General features: G+C 35.7%; 7 protein-coding genes across 7 annotated transcripts; 6 read left to right on the forward strand and 1 right to left on the reverse strand.

The window, feature by feature from the left end:
* Positions 1-557: 557 nt before the first annotated feature.
* VPS8 (CORVET complex membrane-binding subunit VPS8) lies at positions 558-4,856 on the forward strand (the record flags this gene model as incomplete). Its single annotated transcript, XM_003672266.1, has 1 exon — positions 558-4,856. One exon carries the CDS (start codon positions 558-560, stop codon positions 4,854-4,856), a length of 4,299 nt encoding a protein of 1,432 aa, XP_003672314.1.
* A 743-nt stretch (positions 4,857-5,599) lies between these two features.
* TFC3 (transcription factor TFIIIC subunit TFC3) lies at positions 5,600-9,097 on the forward strand (the record flags this gene model as incomplete). The annotated part of the gene is made up of 1 exon (XM_003672267.1): positions 5,600-9,097. The coding sequence occupies one exon, from the start codon at positions 5,600-5,602 to the stop codon at positions 9,095-9,097; it is 3,498 nt and encodes a 1,165-aa protein (XP_003672315.1).
* Positions 9,098-11,455: 2,358 nt separating this feature from the next.
* Positions 11,456-11,920, forward strand: NDAI0J01810 (uncharacterized protein; the record flags this gene model as incomplete). Its single annotated transcript, XM_003672268.1, has 1 exon — positions 11,456-11,920. One exon carries the CDS (start codon positions 11,456-11,458, stop codon positions 11,918-11,920), a length of 465 nt encoding a protein of 154 aa, XP_003672316.1.
* Positions 11,921-15,535: 3,615 nt separating this feature from the next.
* On the forward strand, positions 15,536-17,203 carry NUP60 (FG-nucleoporin NUP60; the record flags this gene model as incomplete). Its single annotated transcript, XM_003672269.1, has 1 exon — positions 15,536-17,203. One exon carries the CDS (start codon positions 15,536-15,538, stop codon positions 17,201-17,203), a length of 1,668 nt encoding a protein of 555 aa, XP_003672317.1.
* Positions 17,204-17,459: 256 nt separating this feature from the next.
* ERP1 (Erp1p) lies at positions 17,460-18,119 on the reverse strand (the record flags this gene model as incomplete). The annotated part of the gene is made up of 1 exon (XM_003672270.1): positions 17,460-18,119. The coding sequence occupies one exon, from the start codon at positions 18,117-18,119 to the stop codon at positions 17,460-17,462; it is 660 nt and encodes a 219-aa protein (XP_003672318.1).
* A 375-nt stretch (positions 18,120-18,494) lies between these two features.
* Positions 18,495-19,787, forward strand: SWD1 (COMPASS subunit protein SWD1; the record flags this gene model as incomplete). Its single annotated transcript, XM_003672271.1, has 1 exon — positions 18,495-19,787. The coding sequence occupies one exon, from the start codon at positions 18,495-18,497 to the stop codon at positions 19,785-19,787; it is 1,293 nt and encodes a 430-aa protein (XP_003672319.1).
* Positions 19,788-20,603: 816 nt separating this feature from the next.
* On the forward strand, positions 20,604-22,331 carry CDH1 (Cdh1p; the record flags this gene model as incomplete). Its single annotated transcript, XM_003672272.1, has 1 exon — positions 20,604-22,331. One exon carries the CDS (start codon positions 20,604-20,606, stop codon positions 22,329-22,331), a length of 1,728 nt encoding a protein of 575 aa, XP_003672320.1.
* Between the last annotated feature and the right edge of the window lie 55 nt (positions 22,332-22,386).

Genomic DNA, 22,386 nt, shown 5'->3' on the forward strand with positions numbered 1-22,386 from the left:
GACAAATATTTAACGCTTTCATTGACTGTTTCTGGATACCCCTGAAATAGAAGTAGAAATTGGAGAACTTTTCTCTCAAAAGATTAGAATATTTAAATATGTCTGACTGTACTGGAATAATAAATAAAACAACGCATAGGATCTTTGAAAGAGATACTCAAGGAACAGAACATTACATATTAAAAGGTATTTGTAGCTACATCATATTGATAATTAGACCTTAAATTTACGTTCCTTTCAACATATATTATTTGATGTCTTAATAAATTGCTAATTATCTAATAGAAGTTTCATGAAAGGCTAAGGTGAAGGCTGGCTCATCAAATCCGTACTGTGACATCTTGTCGTCAGCCGCGCCTCGAGCTATTTTTTTTGCAGTTAGTTGACCAGAAAGGTTGGCGTTATAGATACAAGGATATATAGATAGATACATATGGGGATATGAAATTGTATAGTCTAGTCTAGGGAAATTCAAGGACTCAACATAACTCAGTAAAAGGGGTTAGTGATTTATATGTTATATAAAGTAACCTTGGAGAGCAGAAAAGTTACGAACTATGCAAGATGATGCATTACACAATGACCCACTGGCAGAGTCAACAACCACCGCTTCTACAGTTACGGACAATATGGTAACTACGAATGACAATGACAGCGACATTGTACCAAGCGATAACACGTCGTTAAGTACCAATTACATATCCTTACCTGCCTCAATATCTCCGCCTATAAAGACATCCGGAACTCCAAACTATGGGCCTTTTACTGTTGAAGGAAACTCAAACAAATTGACTTCAAGTACACCTAGTAACCAATACTCTCGCGCTGATTTTAGCAACGTCGACAATTCAGAAAATGAGAATGACCCCTCAGATCCGATGACAAACGAATCATTTTTTCAGATGATATCTGACCATTCTGTATCGCAGGGCCAAGAATCTAGTGATAACAGTATTGTTGATAATAATAAATTAATTAAATGGCTGAATTTAAATCAAATATGTTCGATTGTTTCTGCATATGGAAACCCTACATGTTTCATTCCGACAAAACAGTTCATTATAATCGGAACATCTAAAGGCTTCGTGTTGATCTTTAATTTAAAAGAGCACCTTCAATCAATTTTATTCCCTCACGTTGTCGATACAAACTCGAAAACTTCAGATAATCATAATCCTGCTGTTGGCCTAAAGTCATCTGTACAACTACTTTCAATATCACGGGATGGTACCTATTTGTCAGCAGCCTATAAATCCGGCGATGTTTTTGTTTGGAATTTAAATCTGAACATGGACTATAATCAGGATGATAAAAATGATATACCTGGTGCTACTGATGATAATAAACCGTTGGACCCATTATCTGCAGTCCTTCATATTAACTACCACAAGGGTATCCGAATCAATGGACTGGCTTTCGTTTCAAATAGACATACTGGATTATTGGTCAGTGATTCTTCTGGTAAAATCGTATTTCATAGTGGACATCGAAATAATTTCTGGAAACTAGTTTATAACTCAAAGATTCTATGGCACCAGGAGAATGAAAATCTGTTATCTTCGAAAATGGTTTCGGTATCCCAACGATTCTCTTCATCTTTCAAGGATAATAGCAAATATAAGAACAATTTAATTGCCACTTTGACCACTAAATCCTTTATAATAATTTCAACAAATCCGCATCCCTCCATTTTATTCAGAGAACGAATTTTATCCCAAATTTCAACACCAATTTATAATTATTCTACAGAATGGTCTCCTGATAAATCAATGGTGGCATATTCGATTAATAATCGCATCAATATTTTCTTCTTAGGGGAAGATTTGACTGTTGGAAGACATCCTTTATCAAAATCAACTTCCTTGCTTACTGAATCCATATTATCTATTCAGTGGGTAAGTAATCAATTATTAGGGTTATTGACTATATCACATCAATTTTTTCTCGTTGATATTAAATGTCCAAATAAAATATTAATGAAGCTAGATTTACTGGTCCATGATTTATTGATCCCACCTGATAAACATTTCCACTACCATAATACCAGGATTTATCTTATGACTTTATATAATTTTAAGATTGGTAAATTTGCAAACTGGTCTGATTTGATATTAAACCTTGTACAGCAGGGTGCATATATCAAGGCATTGAGATTAATCGAGCTTTTTCTGAATCCAAATTTCTCCTTGGCACCAATTTTAAAGTTACATTCAAATCAAACTATAAGAGAGAAACAACTAGCTGATTCATTCTATAATTTATCATTAGCTACTTTGAAACATTTATTAGGTGAAAAAAACCGTAAACTCGGTGATAAGAGGGCACCATTCAAGGCCAGTTACAATAAGATATTCGACTTATTTACATTGGTGCTTCGTGTCTTCTCCGATATAGATTCAAATTCCAAGACTACATTAACTCGATCGTTCTTAGAACAATCTGTTGACTTCTTTAATAACTTTACGATTGGTCTATATTTTGAATCTCTTTCAAATTTAATATTACAAGGTACTATCAAATTGATATCCCCAACAATATTTAAAGAGGCAATCATATTTTATGCAAATTCAGGAAGGTTTGAGACAATACAAAATTTGGTAATAAATTTAAATCCAATGACCTTAGACGTTGATCTTGCTTTTAGGCTATGCAAAAAATATAACCTAAATCAGATCCTAATTTATTTGTGGAATAAAATATTTGGCGATTATACAACACCTCTGGGTGATTTCATTTGTCTCTTGACCAAGAATCCTCAAGAATGTATGTTGCTCAATCAATCTGCTGATGAGTCATTAGTTTTCAATTATTTAGGATCCATCCTAACAGGGGAACAATATCCTTTAACGCATGTTATGCTTCCAGTGGAAAACGGTATTCAACTAAAGGCAAAAATGGATTTATATAACTTTTTATTGAGCGGAACATTGATACCATGGCCAAAAAAAGGTGCTAATAATGATGGCGACGCACGATCAAAATACAAACTCCATACTATGAGGAAAACCGAACTGGATAAAGAACCAATATTTCCATATTTTCAACTTCTGTTAAACTATAATGTGGAAAATACGATAGCTATGCTCGACAGAGTGTTTGAGGATTCGATATTTAATTCAATAGAGGTCGAAGATTCCTTCAAACAAGATTCGGAAGGGAGAATCATAAAGATCGACAGAAAATACATCATTGATTTGATTGTAGATATCATAAAACAAAAACAAAAACAAAAACAAGAAGAACATAAAGTAGAACAACTAAATGAGACTATGGTTCTTCATTTGGCAATCTTTGTGTCGACAAATTCAGCAAAATATCCGCAATTTATCAAGTTATCTAGAGATACAATTTCGTTATTAATATCAATTCTTTGTGATTATTACGATAACCATTTAAGAATGGAATGTCAGAAGGCTATTGAGTCGATTCTACCCTTTTACTCTCCCCCGGATCCCAATATGTTTATTCTAAAATTAAAAGAACGGGACTACAATAGGGTTTTATTTTCTTACTATAGACGTTCTAAAATGACCTGTGAATTATTGGAAATGGCATTACTATCTGATAATTTGAATAAAGATTACGATATAACACTGGCTGAAATTTTTGACTTTGTTTTATCAAATAGAGATTCAAGAATATCGACACAAAGTCAACGCCTCTCAGAGCAAATTGTAGCCCACTTCGATAAAATTTTAACTGATATGGGAACCGTCCAGACAATTGAAGTTATTCAAAGGTTTGATTCAAACTTACATCAAACAATTCTTGATATATCTGATGGAAGGCGACAACAGAAATACTTAGAATACTTAGCAGTGAATTATGCCAACATTACAACAGTAAATCAGGTTACAACAGAAAGAAATCTGTTTGCCAATGAAAAAATGCGAGAAATATACACGGAATTGAGCTGCCAATATAAATCAGAGGAGGAGCTATTGGCTTGGATTAAAACATTAAACTTGAAAACTGTGCACGTAGATAAACTAATTGAAAGGTTGCGTTCATCAAAAAATTTTGAACCAATGGCTATCGTACACGAGAAGCTATATGATTACGATATGATGGTTAATGATCTTTTACAATGTATTAAAATATGGTTCAAATCAGATACTTCACAATACCAGAAATTACAAAGGTATGTGAAACTAATTATCGGTGTTTCCGATGAATCATCAACGGCAGGAGAAGAGAAATGGACAGAATTGATTGCTTGTTTGATTACTATTTATTCTGGCATCATTGAATCACCACAATTAAGAAATGCCTGTAATAGAATATTACAGGAAATTTTTGTTTCCTTAGTCCATGCTACCGGGAAAGCGGAAGCTGAAAGATTCGAAGTCAGAAAAAATGATGCGTTTTGGAAAATCTTAGCCCGAGTTCTGGAACATAAGGGTATTGTTCTAATGAAAGCGCAGCATGTTAACGGATTGTTACGTGACATTTTTTCGGTATATACTGTAGAGGAATGTTTATCCTCGTTAATATTAAAACTTTTCAATGATTCTTCGTACTCGCTAGTTGAAATGTACACTACTTTACTCAAACAGGGGTGGTCTATCAAAAATGATGAATGTGAAATCTGTGGGAAGAAATTGTGGGGAGTTGGATTAGATCCACTTAATTCAATAATATGGCTAGCTGAGACTAAAGATATTAATATTCTCGAAAAAGATGCCATTGTTGATGATATTCGCTCAATGAGCCTTGATGTTGTCGTTTTTAAATGTAACCATGGCTACCATCAACGTTGTCTTGAAAATTTGAAACAAACAAGCACAAATTTTAGGTGTTTAATGCATGATCGCATAAAAGATGAAAGTACCAAAGAGGAGCAATATGATTTATGATCGGTAAATAACGCCGTATGTATCAGAAATAATGTTATGTGTGTTAATATGATGCGTTATTTGGATTCTTTACAGTAACAATCCTGAAAATCAATTAAAACTTCAGAAAAATGAAAAAACGGCATAGATCGGTTTAGGAAAAAAGCACTGAAATCAAGTATTCTATTTTAAAGCATTATTTGTTATTATGTACATTAAATAATATATTCCTAAATATCTAATGAAGAAAACATAAAATAATCATGTAATTCTTGAATACTATTCTGTTTAACACACGAACTTGTCACATAACTGGGAAAATCCTGCAGATACGTTTATTGCATTCCAACTTGCTATAGTAGATTATGGGAAAACTAAGAACTATTAGATTATTATTACACTTTCAGACTATTTGACATTCAATCTGTAACCATGCATTCCAAATTCCTTAAAGCCCGTTATTTTCTCTTATGGTTTGTCCCTACATTCAATATTTCAGCATCATTTTTGATTTATTTTATCAAGTATACTAAAGAATACCCTTAGCGGTTATTTCTGACACCGGTTATCGTTGGTTTCATGGACTACAAAATTGCCGGCGCGAAATTGGGATGTAACTTTATATGCTGTTGTTTTTTGTTTTTGAAAAATAATCAATAAATCTGAACTATCATTTGCTAACTACAGTATTAATTAGAATTAAGAAGGAGAAAACAACCAAAATTAGACTTATAACACTAGAGATCAATCAATACAAAGAAAACATGTCAACTATTGTTGGTAACATATATCCTGATGAATTAATTGGGCTTCTTTGTGAGGAGCTAGCTTATAACAAAGGCAGCGTACCATTTTCCAAGCTTTGGGAATTAGTTGCTAATATCATGAATTTATCTAATAAGAAGATTAAGCAATTTGTCTTTCAATGCTTAGTATCGTGTGAAGATATCCGACTTTGCCATGATAGTTCCGAAGAAGTAAGAGACTATAACACAGTAGTTTCGAATCCATCCGCATACCATATTGTACTCGATGAAGATAGACTTTGGAAAATCCTAACAGGCTATATTAAAAAGGAATCTACGATCGGAAACTTTGCTTTTGCTCTATTGTTAGAAATTGCCAAATCGAAGGAAAATGGTGTCAATACCATTGATTTAGCCCAAGCTACTAATCAAGATTCTAGGAGTATCACAGGACGTCTGAAAAAACTAGCCCACTTAGTTGTTGGGACACAGATAGTTTATAAAGGGCATGTGGTGAAATTACTTAAACTTAAAAAATTTGTTAAAGGTTCCGAAAGATCATATGTTAACATGAGAGATCATCTAGCTACAATTGTTAAGATAGTGAAAGAATCAAAAAATGGGCTGCGGCAAGTGACTGACTTGAAGCGGGAACTTGGATTTGATAAAGCAAAAAGACAATCAAAGGCATTTACTGCTGCAATCTCATGGTTGGATGAAAAGCAATACTTGAAGAAAGTGCTGGTGGTGTCGCCTAATAATACTGCCATAAAAATAAAATGTGTGAAGTATCAACGTGATTACGATGGAATGAGAAACTCAAATGCATTTGACGATGATAATGAAAGCTCTGATGAGGATCCTGGTGATAAAAGTGGGCTTGACGATGAGGATGACGAAGATATTGTGGAAGGATTGGAACACTTGAGTACTGGCACCTTATTGCAGGAACCTGGTTTAATTTTAGAAGAGAATCTAAGCGCAGACAAGGATTTTCCATTGCTTAATAGATTTTATCCAATTCAGAATCAAACTTACGATTTGGCAGAAAAATCTGATTTAAGTGGTGCATCAACCATAGAAGTTGTGAATAAAATAACTGGAAAAGAGTACAAAAGGGCGTTTACGAAATACAGTGAATATTACTTAGACTCAGCAGGGAAAACATCACAGGATTCCTCAGGCTTCAATATCATTCGTGTTTACGACTTCGATGGAAAAAAGAAATTTTTCCGTTTGTTTACAGAAACTAACTATAAAAGGTTAACAGGCTCATCATCTGGGATGAGCGGCTTTAAGAAAAGAGATGAAATTGCTCAAAAGGATGATTTGTCAACTTTGAACCGGAAAAATTTTGTTGCTCTAAGTAATACTTTGCATTTTACAACTGATCATAGTGGCATCCACACCTTTTTTTGGAATGGTGAAATCAAAGGGTTGAAGAAGAATAATGGTCTGCCAAAAGAGAAAAAACGGCGTCAGTCATTGGTAGAAAGAGATTCTAATATTGACGTTAGCGAGAAAAACCTGGTGAAGAGGAAAAAGATGGCTGAGAGAAACAATACTATGTATCCTACTTTGATTCACATGGATGCTATTGACCCAACTATTTCTCGAGAACAGTCACAAGAAGAACAAGTAAAGCCTGAAATTATCACGATTGGCGGCTTTTCAGCGGCTTCATTAAGATCATTAAAACGGCAGAAGGCAATAATCGAGGTATTGAAAAGACAAGGAGGAGTCACTTACCTAAAAGAACAATTTTTTGAAAATTTGTCGAAATATATGGAATCAAATACCCAAGTAGACAAGAAGACAGCTCGCCGAGATGTAGATCTGATGGTAGCTAGTGGTAAACTTTTGGATAGAGTTGATCCTGTTACGAAACGAAGAATTGTTTTCCTTCCTGAAGTAGATGATGCAACCATAACAAACTACGTTGTCAATGAAAAAGACCATAAAAAAGAACACTTTACGGATATTATTCACAATACAGACATATATTTCTTCGATCAGACTGAAAAGAATAGGTTCCACAGAGGTGCGAAATCGGCAGAAAGGATCCGGAAATTTCAGAAAGGCACAAAAAATAAGAAAGAAACAGTTGATCGCACTAAGAAAGCAGATGTTGTTGCGTCGAATAGATCAATATCGAAGCCAAGAAAGGACCCCACTAAGGAAAGGTCTAAAAAGGCGGCATTTAAAGCATCTAAGAAGCAATCGAGAGAACTTGAAACGTTTTTCCACCTCGGTACGAAAGCTGGACTACAAGCTTTAATTATGTGCGTAGTGATTACGAAAAGTATTACAAATGAAATCAAATGGGATCTGATTACGAGGCTATTTCCACATAATTCTTTAGATAATCTTAAAAAGCAGTGGACCATTCGGAGGGTAAGGATGGGAAGCATTGGCTGGAAAGTTCACGTAGAGAAATGGAAGAAAGTTCTTGTAAAGGGTATTAAGGATGGGCTCATTACATTAGAGGAAGCAGAACAGTTAGACCTTCCGAAATTAATTACTTTATGGAACTCCTTCAAGGAAGATAGAGGAAAGACTTCGATTTCATTGTACAAAGCTTACGAAGATAATAAGAGAAATATTTCTTTAGTACGTGAAGACGATGATAAGATGTCTCCTGCCGGACTAATGATGTCCTCCATGGTTCAGAGAGAAATGGCCTCACTAAATAACACATATGCTTTTGATACAGACAAGCCGTCTATTAAAGAACTGATTGCTAATGATACACGAGGGAAAATTAGAGCAGTTATACGGTCCATATTGGTGGAAAATGTTTCTATAACCAAAGAAAGAATTGAAGCTTTAGAAAATGTTACGAATGATGAGGTTGATAGAGTGGTTATGGACATGGCTAAAGAGAAACAACTTTATCTTCATGGATCGAAGTTAGAAGCGACAAGTATAGCAGAAGAATTCTCTAACTCTAAAGGAAGAACATCAAACTTCGAGCAATCTGCGACATACTATAAGAGAATATTAGCGGTGTTTGAAGGAAGTAACGGGTTGGTTATGAATACAGAGACGGCTGACACTTCGACATGGTCTTTGATTGACCTTATTTCTCGGAAATCGGTTAATATGGATATAATTCCAATGCAAAAAGATAGTCACAGGCTAAATTACGTGACAAGACGTTTCGAAATTGGCTCTTTGACTCCCCCTTTGATTATCTATCCAAAGAACAGATTAGAAAGCTACAAGAATGGAAAGAATATTTCGATTCCTGCTGGGAAACCATTTTCAAGGCTATGGATTGACTCAACTGGAGAGATTAGGACTAACTTATGGAAGAAACAACTGAGTTCAGTTCTTTTCGAGATTTTATTTTCGCCTGGCATTACTCTTACTTCTTTACAAAAAACCTGTAGCGGTTCTGTTTCATTGCTTGAAGCATCAGAAATTTGCGACTGGTTATTTCAGAAAGAGCTTTTAGCAAAAACATCTTACGGTGGTTTCAAAGTTACATCGAATTGGTATTCATTGTTTCTTTAAAGTAAATAATAAATATATATTGTATTTAAAAAAAATTAAGTGAAGCATTTGTTGAACCAGGTTGCCTACATCAACAGAGGTATTGGGAACAATAGGGTAAGACATCGAGTATAGAGACAGTCAATGTAGCTATTATTCCTTAGTTTCTTTTATTCTAGTACATAATATATACTATTATACAATACTAACTATAAGTGTTAGTTATAAGTGTTCATAATGAACAAACACTTTTATACTCATCTCTTCTTGAAGCTAAGCGCGCCAGGAGTAAGATAAATAGCGGCGGTGTACGGAGTTACAACCGTCTTAATGATAGACCGTTGGCTTACATCAGACAGACCATTAAGCATGGACTAACAGTTAGGGTCTAGTGCATCGTGTTCAACACTCTCAATGTTTAGTTCAGCTCTTAAAACTCATATCTCGCAACAACATTTACGAATTGAACTCCGTACCCCACCAATTTTTATTATACTAACTAAAATCCGGGTAAATTTTATGGCAGTAAACACGGATAAAACTATAGAATTAATATTGAATATTAAGAATGATTCCGTCTTCCTTAAAAAATTACAGTTTTTCCAAGCCTTTTATACTTTTAACAGTAGATGACCTACCAGACTAGGACAGGTGTTTAATAACAGCATCTGAATGGCTTGCAAATTCGTATTTTTTGAAGGGTGAGGATTAAAGCCTGTTAAATGGTACTATTTAGGTATGCTATTTGTTGAGCCAGGTTGCCTATATCAACAGACGTATTGGGAACAATAGGGGAAGACATCGAGTATAGAGAGAGCCAATGTAAATATTATTCCTTAGTTTCTTATATCTAATACATAATATATACTATTATACAATACTAACTATAAGTATTAGTTATAAGTGTTTGTAATGTATAAACACTTTTATCTTCATCTTTTCTCGAGGCGAGATGCGCCATGAGTAAGATGGACTTGATGGTGTACCGATTTAGACAGACATAATGGCAGACAGTTGGCTTACACCAGACGGACCATTAAGCATGGTCTAACACTATTGAAAATTTAGGGAGGGTAAAACCCATACAGGAGTGTTTTTATATCTGTATTAGGGTGAAATATAGATAATTGTTTGGGCTTTTACACATTGAATCGCCAGAGAAAGTTGAATAGTTCAGCTGGTTGTAAGCCAACTGTCGATAGGGTGTATGAATTTCAGTATAACCTGAAATTCAGTATAACCTGAAATTCATACACCCTACAGGTTATACTGAAATTCATACACCCTACAGGTTATACTGAAATTCATACACCACCAAGTCCATCTTACTCCTGGCGCACCTCGCCTCGAGAAAAGATGAACATAATGTTGAACATAATGCACTAAAGCCTAACATAAATATTATGGAACTCTTCAGAAGGGTAACATTGATGAGATGTTGAAGTATATAAAGGGCAGTATGTTTCATCCAAAGTCTAAGAGCTATATTTATCACAACACCTAAAAGTGTTTGTACATTATAAACTAACACTTATAGTTAGTACTGCATAACAGTATACACAGCATGGATTAGATAGGAAGTGGAGGAAATAATATTTACATTGACTCTCTCTGTACTAGATGTCTTCGCCTATTGTTCCCAATACGTCTATTGATGTAGGCAACCTGGCTCAGCAGGTTATGAGCCCATGGGTTTCAGGTTCTGACGCACTTACAATCAAGTTAACAGACGCTTCCAACTATTAAAGGTGGTTCGACAATTTAACCAACAAAGTTCTTACCATTGATGTTTATTGGTTTGAATACCTCCAAAATAGAGGAGTCGTTGACAATATTCAAGCTTTTGCCAACCTCTCACCAGCTCAACGCGTTACTGTAGCAAGCTGTTTTAATATGGCATTAACTACATTGATTATAAACACCTGTGCTGGTGCTGCTCAGACTGAAATTAGTCACTACCTAGAACATTCTGATGACGAGAATGCTATAGAGTTATTAAAGTGGCTAAAATCAAAATTTCTACGCCAACCGTTTCCATGCTCGTTGAAAATTGTTTGAACCTATCAAGCATGACCCATAAAGGCCCTCTTGGAAAAAGGGACTGGGCTGTTAAGCGATCATCCATCATTCTCAGTGGTGTTAGCGAGGATGAATCATTTTATTCAGCATCGCTTGACAATCCCAAGGCTACTTTCCACTCATACCGGAAAAGCATGCTTGATCGCCTCGCTGCATCATTGGTGATCTCTATCTCACCATCTATTAAGGGGAAAATTTTAGATCGCTATGGGGACGACTTCTCAATCTCCACAAAACAAATGGCTAGATTATTAGAGCGTATACCGTCCAACTCTGATACAGAGACCAATCAGGTTTTTAATGCTCATGGTAAAAACAACAACAATTCCAAAAAAACTTACAAACCCAGGTAATCCAATAGAGAATGTGCAATTTGTAAGGGCCCACATTCTCTCGAGAACTGCGAAGTTCTCAAATCCCAAATCCGCCAAGCCCAAATTTTCCAAAAGGCGAAAAACACAAAAAACAACAACCAACATGCCTTCCGATTCATCTGATATGGTTCATTTTTCTTCGATGCCGATTCCCCACTCTGGCACCATTAACCATCATGGTACAACTTCATCCACACTTTGCTCAAATCACTGGATCTTTAGCACTGCATGTACTAGTCATATGTCCCCTCATCGTTCTGCTTTCACTGAATTCCATACAGATGTTTCTGGGTCAGTTAAAGGTACTGGGGGTTCAGTTGGGATTAAAGGACAAGGAACTGTTGAACTTAATGGTATCACATTGAATGATGTTCTATATATCTTCCAGTAAATCTAATTTCTATTAGAAAGGCCACTCAGACTTCCAAAAGTGTCTGAAGTATTCACCGAAAACTACATGTTAGTTTAAGTGGTTTTGTGTTATGGCTTATATGTTGTTACTGACCATACAAATTTCTATAGTAAACAGCAATATCTATAAGTATATAATTAATCCAAACTTTTCTCCCGTTTACCCGCACGCTGAATTTTTTCTTGTATATGGTCCGTTGGGTCCTTCCTCAACACTAAACCAAGATGAAGCTTTTTAATGGTATTCCCGTCTAGGTCACCCTCGTTTCGAGGATTATAATCAATACGCACATATTCTCAACTTACCTTAGTTGAACTCAGAATATTACTAGACGTCCAACTTGCTCATAGGTAAAGGTCTCAGCTCCAAGGTACATCATCGACTCAAATGTTGCTCTCCCCAAGGGACACAATAAAACTGGACCGAAAATTATATATAATTTACCACATGACATTCAAACAATGGAAAAAATATTTGAGTTACTGTAAATAACATAACGCCATTTCTATGATAGAAGTTCTATATAAATTAAGTTTCGTTTCGGAATATAGATATTTATGTTTTTTCCCTTTTTCTCTCTTACTGTTAGATGTAATTTACTTCTTATTGATAGTTCAGGGTTATCTATTAATACGTTCAGGGATAATATATATAAGTCTAGTATATTAAGTGCGATTATATAATAAGCAGCTAGGATAACAATGTGATATGGTGAATACCGAAAGGGTTCGAAGATTGGTAACATTCTCTGAAGTAGCTCCAGCTGCAAAGTTCTCATTAGAAGTTCTTGAAAGGATCATTAAGCACGGCGTGTCGCATATGCAGGTAAGACCCTGGTCACATTATGTGGGTAATACACTTTGTTAGGATCCTCGTTATACTTGATCAGGGTATAACTAGTATTCAGCTTATACTACCCCATCCTTAAGTCTGTTAACTTAGGTATGGTTTAGAACAACTAAATCAGCCTTACCCTTACCTTTCACTTGCTGTTATTATTACTCTTTCGTCTTCTTTACTTTTTCTTACGTCTTCTTTACTTTCCCTTATTTTTTTCCTGTCAACATAAAAAATTAATAAATATAAAAAGCAAAACTATCATTTTTAAGCCTTCCACAAATTTTTCTAGAATGGCAAAATACAATATATCAACTTTCTCAACCACTTTATTTCTCGTGTTCCTAGTCAATTTCGAGTTTATCAGTGCTTTCGAGCAATGGTACCATTTATCTCTTCAATAAGCTACAAATGGCATTATGGATTTGCTGGAAATACAATCATGCATGAATGATTTGAATTATGCGAATAAACATGAAAGTACCGATGCACTAGAGTGTCAAAAAGTTAGACTAGGCCATGTACATGACTCAAGGTCTTGATTGAGAAATTCTATGGTAAGTACCATGACAATACATTGATAATGAAAATTGTCAGGTATATTTGGATTTTAAAATGGATAAGATAACCAAAAAAATATTGTATGCAAAGCCAGCTGAACTCTTGTTCATTTTGAAGAATTCGCAACTTTGCTACATGACATAAGAGAAAATGGACTTGAATCCTATAAGGAGATGATCGCAAAGAATTATAATATCTCGTAATGCAGATAGACCCGGTAAAAAAGTTGCCCAATGGTTGGTCAATATGGTCAATAAGGGATTAATAAAGACGGTGACATTGTGGCTGCCCAAAACCTTGTTAAGAATATTCAAATATCGAAAGAAACTGCAGAAGTCCTGGGTGTATTGGTGCATTCTGGCTCTTGTTTGTGTATTATCAGCCGGTGATATATGCGTCGTCTTGATGACAGCTAAGGGTATTGGGATAACATTTTGGGTATTCCACCTAATCCGTGAACTGACTGATCTTTTTCCTTTTGCTGTTTTTATCTTATATATATATATTCATCATAAAACATTATTTGTAGATAATTCAACAAGAGATAACATGCTCCTTTTCTAAAAAATCTTTTTGAAAATATATTGTTTAGAGCATAAATAAGATTCCAATATGGTAAGTAACCTGAAAGGAATTGTCAAAGGTTCTCCGCTTGGTTCTCTTAGGGGATCTTGTTTTGTATATACTGTCCATTTTTATACTTCAACTTATTGATGACATGGTTTCTTTCATTGGGAAGTTACTTTTTGAGTTCTTAGGATATTGTATTTTTTATTTTCTTTAATTTTTTTGATTTTTTATAGTTTACGTACTTGTATTGAATATGGAAAGCTGGGTTTGTGTCGTCCAAACCCAAACAATGTACACTAAATCACTCTATTGTTATCAAGGTAACCCTTAAAGTTTACGGCTCAAACGGATCGCGCAGCCATGTAAAACTTTACAGCTACTTCATGCTTTAACATCAGGGATTTCAGAGTCTTCCCAAAACGAAACAAATAGAGAGAAACAGAGAGGAATGCAACGTCGCATGTTGTATATAGAGAAACAAAAATACAATATGAAAAATATAAGTTATCCAGCTTACCAGGCTTGGCCCAGATGTTTTGAATAATGAACGTGAATATATTGAAATACTTACTGTGGGTCATTTATAAAGTCAATTTTAATCACACAATACTGCGTAAATACCAATTTCATCCCATTCCCCAACATTGTATCATCATTCTTAATATCACTGTGATAAAAATTGACATATTCTAAGGAGTTAAATTCTTGAAGTCAGATGTTTTTTGATTCAATTCCTTATCGTCATTCAATTTTATAACATACCCCTCAATTAGATGTGCTAAATTTTCAGCAAATATGCCTTTCAAAACATTAAAGTCCCCAATGTGGTAAAATTACTTCATGATGTCAAAGGTTGGACTACAATCACTACGTGCTACCATTTAACTTGTACCCTGTAATAACTTTAACAAAATGAAAAATTTGCCTTGAATTGGCTCTTTAGCTGCATAAAAACTTAGGAAGGTTTTCCAGGCAATTTATTTTAAGAGGGACAATATCCATTTTGTAAGATTAGTTCGATTTTGGCTTAACGACATTAATCGACTTTGAGTTATCATTGCTCTTTGTAGATAGAGAGATAGGTAGGTGATAATGTTTAAATATGTCTTCTTCCAATTAGGTAACAATTTCCCCATTCGTATAAAACCATTTTATGACTTTATTGCCTACTTCCTGGATACCTCTGTCATCTCACGTTTGTAAATTAATTATACTTCAGTAATTGGCAGAGTCGTTCTTAGCCTAAAATTCCCTTCTTCTCATCATTTTTTTCAAGTAGAGGCGCTCTTTCAAATCTCCAACTAAAAAACAATGATGTAATAATGTAAAGCCTTAAATCCATGATAAATCTTTCATCTTTTTTACCAAGATAGTTCGATTAGTTATCTTCTTCTGTCGTCATTTTGTCGTAAACCACAATGGGCAAGAAAAATAAGCCCGGGTAATACATAATTTTCTGAAAAATTTCTTCGATTTTCATTTAAGACATTTCATTACCAAATAAAGATATACGCTAGATTCCTCTACTATAAGTTGAACAGAACTCAGACAATGGAGTAGTGGAAAATACTCGAATCGACGACCATCCTTTGTCCATTCAAGAAAACACAATTATTTAAATCGCTAATGTCATCGAAACTTCCAAAATCGTATCGGTCCTCGGTCAAAATAAGGGCACCTTATAGAAACCCTATTCATTCCGATTCGAAGAAGGGTACAAATCTCATAGCTAAGATTAAAGCTTTCTTTTCTAAACCTAAAGCTAGAAGTACAGAGAAAGGGGATGGTCATTCGAACTCAGAGCTGGATTATCCCTCTGTGCTAGAATCTACATCAAAAGCCAGCGAACCGCCTAAAATTCCTGGTACATTTTTTACTGAACCTTCAGATTCCTTGATCATTTCATCTCAGCTTTCTAATCACAAGAGCAACAGTGCTGATACTGAAGACCGAAATCAATCTAGTGATGTTTCTGCCAACATCAATTACGAACTAGCTGATTTTTTCAGAAGAAAGGGAGCCACACCTTTAAACTTTATCGAAGCTCGAGGTGTTCTTTCTCTACTTGAGAAATCTACCGGCTCAATAAAACCCTCTGGGGAATCTTCATTTATTACTATCCCACCAGAAGATGTGGAAACGGCTGAACTACCTTCAATCTTGAAAGCTTCAAATAAAAGCAGTACTCCGAACTTCGAACTACCTTCTTTTACGCCTACATTAGATACTTCAAATGGTCACCATGGATCCACCGCTACGAGATCACATAGTTCGTCAATGAGGAGAGTTTTCGATTACTCTCGTATTCCAAGTCCATATCGTACCACGATCTATAAATATAATAATCAAACATCTGAAGGTTCCGATATTACATTTGGAAGAAAGTCAGAACCTACCAAAAGTAGATCAGTAACTAAGCCACGAAAAACTCCGAAACTAAGTAATACTGCTTCAGCCTTAATCTCTCTTTTAGATACTGAAAACTCGGAAACTAAAGCGTTATCTCAAATTGCCAATCCATATTCATCATCGATCGTTGAACATCGTAGACCGAAGAAAGAATCTTCTACGAAGCTGGTAATACCTGCAAAAACTGAAATTGAGACAGTACCAGAGAAGGAAAACCGAAACTCTGAAAGCATTTTCTTATCACAAAAAGAAGATAAAAACATTTCCGAAACGATTTCCATACCAAAGAGAGGAAATAAAAATGTAAAGAACAATCAAGTGGAGAAACCTGAAGCTGTAAGTTCTTCTAATAGTTTGAACATGTATAAACCAGTAAGGTCCTCGTCACTACGTAGCTCAGTGGTGGTCGCTGACAATGAATCCCCCAAAAAGGAAACTGAAGGAGGTAACGTTAAGATATCCTCACCAAATCCACCGAAGGCTGCATTTACGTTTGAATTTGGAGAACCTGAAAAATCTAGTGAACCTGAAGAAACCAAATCTGAACTGGCCAAGAAATTTGCAATTACTTCTCAGGGGAATAAGACACAAGGGCCTGAGCCGCTCCTGTCGAAGGATCACAAAGCAGATGCTGAAATTTTCAAGGAAACGAATGAAATTGATATCGTAGGAGTTCCTCAAGATAACAAAGAAGCTAAGTCGGGTACATTGGCGTCTGCGAAAGTAAATGCTCCACACAAGGATTTATTTCCAACGCTTTCTGCCGCTGTAGATACGAAAGAGGAAGAAATGTTTGATTTTGGGACGTTACCACCATCCAGTACAGATCAACAGGCAATAGATGAAGAAAAGGTGGAAGCTTATAAATCGGAATTTGTTTTTTAGCAGTATAGAACGTAGCAGGGTTAAGTCACCTCGAACTAAGTAACTTATATATGAATATAGAACTATAATTATATGTTACATTCATTGTAAAACAAAAACGTTCAATCTCTTTAGATGTCGAAGTCTAGTTGAGATCAGGGGAAGAACGAGAATATACAGATAACACTTGAGTCATATATAGTTTATAAGTAGTCATTGACTTTTTATTGATAGCATTTATATATAAAGGTTATATATTCCATACGACGGTAGTCGCTTACAATACTTTTTGCTTGATGAAAAAAGTTGATAGATGTCTCATTTGCCAGAAACAAGTTAGACCCAAAGCAATAACTTGGATGATTGTCCACCACATAGCACGAGAATTAACGGATTCAGATACGTCTCTAAAGGCAGCTTCACGTTCTCTCATAAGTTGTTGTTCCCTCCTGATTTCCAAAACCTTTGCATTTAAAATAACGACTTTTTGATGCAAAGCTTCTAAAGTATCTCTTTTCTTTGAATCTAATTTGGAGTCAGAGCCAATTTCAAATTCAGTGTCGATCTTAACCTTACCTTTGGTTAACCATCCACTAGCCTCTGGTTGGAAACAGACTCTATGTTCCCCAGATTCAAGGGCGACGAAAGTAAAGTCACCATTTGGAGATCCCTTTTGATGAACAACTCTTTGATTATCATCAAACACTTCTTCGACATCAATCACCACAGAAAAATCCTTTGGGTCTGCATCTCTATAAGCTTTCAAATTATCGTCATATGGTTGAACTTTGTAGGTACCTTGCAATAATGTGTTCTTAGACAATTCCTTATGGAAACATTTACGTTCCCCACCATTACTGTAAAAGTAGAATGCAGAAGCATGCACTGGGAACCAAAGACATAATGCTACCAGCTGATAAAGAGTAGTGGCCAACATGATTTATTGTTTTCGCTGATTATCTAGCTAGCTTAATTGATCCTAAAGTTTCTCACATTTAAAGAAAGAGAGGCAAGTGTTGTAATTAAAACAAGTAAACGAACAGATCCATAGAAACAAATACTTAACGTTACGTATACCATGTTTGTTGGAAAAATGAACAGAAAAATATTGCTGCGAAATACGGAAACGCGTGAAAAAAAGCAGACGCCAAAATTGATCATTTAATATAATAAAACGGTAAGAGGTATGAATCTGGGTCCATGGACAACAGACATAACGGCTAGAAATATTTAGGCAAGGGTATTATTCTTCACATTTATCGAAAGAAACATTGACGATCCCTTTGAACCTAATTTGAAATACTCTTTGTTTATGAATTTACTTCTGCAAGATCCATTTTCTGTGTTGAAAGAATATCCTGAGAAATTAACATTTACATTGGAGAACCCGTTAAGAACAGAATGCTTGGAATTTAGTACTTGTGGTAATTATTTAGCATTGGGATGCTCCAACGGAGACGTTGTCATTTACGATATGGATACCCTCAGACCTATTACAGTCCTTGGGAGTGAAAGTGGTGCACATGTAAGATCAGTACAATCGTTATCTTGGTCACCTGATGGAAGGTATATAATAACTGGATCTAGGGATTGGTGTGTAAAATTATGGGATTTGAACAAACCGGAAAGGCCGTATAGAGAGACGTTATTCGAAGGTCCAATTTGGAATTGTAAATGGCTTGATGCTGAAAACTTACGGTGCGTTGCAACTGTTTCAGAGGAGGACCATGTCTTTATGATTGACTTTAATCATGAAACTCCCATAATTCATCAGATAAGGATAGAAGAGGATATTGAATCCAATAAAGGACATGTATTGACGTGCTGCGTTAATCCTAACTTCCCTGATGTTATAATAACGGGCACCTCGAAAGGATGGTTAAGTTTATTAAAAATAGACAATCATCAGATGGATAACAATGCATTTACCTTTTCATCATTGTATTCCACCAAAATTGTTAATTCAAATATAAAGGATATCATAATTTCACAAAATGGTGATCGTCTCGCAGTAAATTCATCTGATAGAACGATAAGACAGTATGCTGTACAAATGTCCGAAGACTTAAAATTCGTGACAGTGGATCTAGAACATAGATACCAAGATGTTATCAACAAGTTGCAATGGAATTGTATCTTTTTCAGTAATGGTTCAGCAGAATACTTGGTGGCGTCCACGCATGGATCTTCTACTCGTGAATTATACCTCTGGGAGACTGGTTCAGGTACATTGGTACGTGTACTTGAAGGAGCTGAAGAAGAATTGATGGATATCAATTGGAATTTTTATAACATGTGTATAGCCAGCAACGGGTTTGAATCTGGCTATGTTTATATCTGGTCAATAGTAATACCACCAAAGTGGAGTGCATTAGCGCCTGACTTCGAGGAAATAGAAGAAAACATTGAATATCAAGAGAAAGAAGATGAATTCGACCAAGTAGGAGAACTGGAACAGCAGCATGAGTTGATACAGGCAGAAGAAGTCCCAATAGATCTGACAACCAAAGAACGTTACGATGTCAGGGGAAACGATCTTTTAAGACAAGACTTCGTTATTCCCATGGACTATCAACGTATCCTACTTATGCATTCAAAAAAATAATATCACTCTTTCGCAATTCAGACACAGCTAAATGGTATAATCACTCAAAAATCAGATTCTCGGAAACAAATAACTTATGAAATACGTAAAGCAATAGCGTTGTTCATATTATAGACTACCTTGTGCATACTTTAATAGAAAACAAATAATATATATATATATATACTTGAACACACTTTACATACAGCATATTTATTGTTATTATAAGCACATAAACTTAATAACAACCGTTACCCGAAATGGCTTGAATAAATTGACGGAAGTGGATAAATAACAAGTTGCTGACTGAAGAATGCTCATTTATTGTATGCTTACCAGTGTCATCCTAACTGTCTCATTATAGGCAGGGTCCTTTGCTTGGATGAGAAATTGAGACCGAATCTCGTCGAAAGATTACGATCTATCTTCCTCGTGAATAGATGGGTGACTCTAACCTTTTTAAGTTTATTTCAGGATGTCGCCTATTAAGTATAAACTACATGACAATATAAATAAACATCCCACAAGCAGAGTTACATGATCTACTGATTCCATTTTCTAAAGGCGCTAAGTTTCAAAACGTTTCTTTACGCAGAGAAAATTGAAACTAGAACAAAAATAAAACTAACGAAAAACAGTAAAAACTAGGCGTAACATGTAATAGTGGCAAGAAATACAAGAAGTTTTAGGCAAGCAAGTGCTCACTGATATACTCAAAGATCATACAGGTATCGATACCGTTACCATTCCTCATCATAATACGAAATTTAAGAGAAATACTGAACTACTAAACTTCTAATTTACTGTAAAACAAACTCTTTAATCCAATATCATAAAATGGCTGGCGGGTTAGGAAACCCCTTCATTAACAATACACCTTCGTCTTCTCCGATCAAGGGTTCTGAGAGCAAAAGAATATCCAAAAGACCTGCCTCCAACCAATCCTCATCCTCATTACTATCATCTCCGTCAAGAAGACCAAGAACTTCAGGTTCGATAACATATTCGGACAGGTTCATCCCAAAGAGAACAGATATGAACTTAAACAGCATAACATCAATCGGGAGAACAATCAGTCTACCACCGCTCGAGCCATCGAATACAGAAGACCAAGTTGAATTAAAAAAAGAAAGACTGGCACATGCGACCTTTGATGCAGTTTTGAAGAATGAATTATTCGGAGAAATGCTACAACGTGACGCGATGGAAACAGAAAGTAGCATAGAACGAATTCGAAATACTAAGCCATACCATTCAGAAGGTAATAGAAGTACCTTCGAAGAAGGCAGTCGAAATATAGGCCATGGAAGTAGCGACTATCTGTCATCGAGCAGAAGTAGTGTGGACGGAGATGCTTCCTCGATATCTACCCCGGTTACTCCAAAACGTCTTTTCACGTCACAAAGTGATAGCATATACAGGCCAACCTCCAGTGTTGTGCGGGGAGCTAGTCTATTAACTTATAGAGAACGTTCAACGAGGCCAAAATCAACAGCTTCTTTACTACAATCCCAATTTTTTGATTCTGTATCTCCAGTGCGTCCTGATTCTAAACAATTACTCTTAACACCAAGCAAGAAATTTAGGCAGATAGCGAAAGTTCCGTATAGAGTTCTCGATGCACCCTGCTTGGCTGATGACTTCTATTACGATCTTATTGATTGGTCATCAAGTGATATGCTGGCTGTCGGACTTGGTAAATCTATTTTCCTCACAGATAACTCCTCCGGAGAAGTAATACATTTATGTGACACTGAAAGTGAATATACGAGTTTAAGCTGGGTGGGAGCTGGCTCTCATTTGGCTGTGGGGCAAGGTAACGGGATAGTAGAGATTTATGATGTAGTGAAGAGGAAATGCATACGGACACTGCCTGGGCATGTCGATAGAACATCATGCCTGTCATGGAATAATCACATATTGAGTTCAGGGAGCAGAGACCATACTATACTTCACCGAGATGTTAGAATGGCAGAACCCTTCTTTGAGCGTATAAAAACACATTCACAAGAAGTATGCGGATTAAAATGGAACGTTGATGAGAATAAATTGGCATCAGGAGGAAATGATAACATGGTTTATGTGTATGATGGGACATCCTCGTCACCTGTATTTAAGATCACTGAACATAAAGCAGCAGTTAAAGCGATGGCGTGGTCACCTCATAAAAGGGGTACATTGGCCACTGGTGGTGGTACTGTGGATAGGAAGTTGAAGATTTGGAATATTAACACTTCCACGAAGACGAGCGATATTGATACTGGATCTCAAGTTTGTAACATGGTATGGTCTAAGAACACAGATGAACTTGTCACTTCACATGGATATTCTAAATATAATCTTACTTTATGGGATGGACCAACTATGGATCCTATTGTGATTCTAAAGGGACATAGTTTCAGAGTATTACATCTGACATTATCAGCTGATGGTACAACTGTCGTTTCCGGGGCAGGAGATGAAACATTAAGATACTGGAAATTATTTGATAAACCGAGACCGAGACCAAAGTCGACTAGTCAATATGATTCTATAGTATTTGATGCATTTAAGCAAATTAGATAACTTTAATTTAATTATGTAATCTTATTCACTAACGCTTCATCAACGAAGTGTTGTC

Source organism: Naumovozyma dairenensis, chromosome 10 (genome assembly GCF_000227115.2).
Source record: "Naumovozyma dairenensis CBS 421 chromosome 10, complete genome".
Classification (NCBI taxonomy): Eukaryota; Fungi; Ascomycota; class Saccharomycetes; order Saccharomycetales; family Saccharomycetaceae; genus Naumovozyma; species Naumovozyma dairenensis.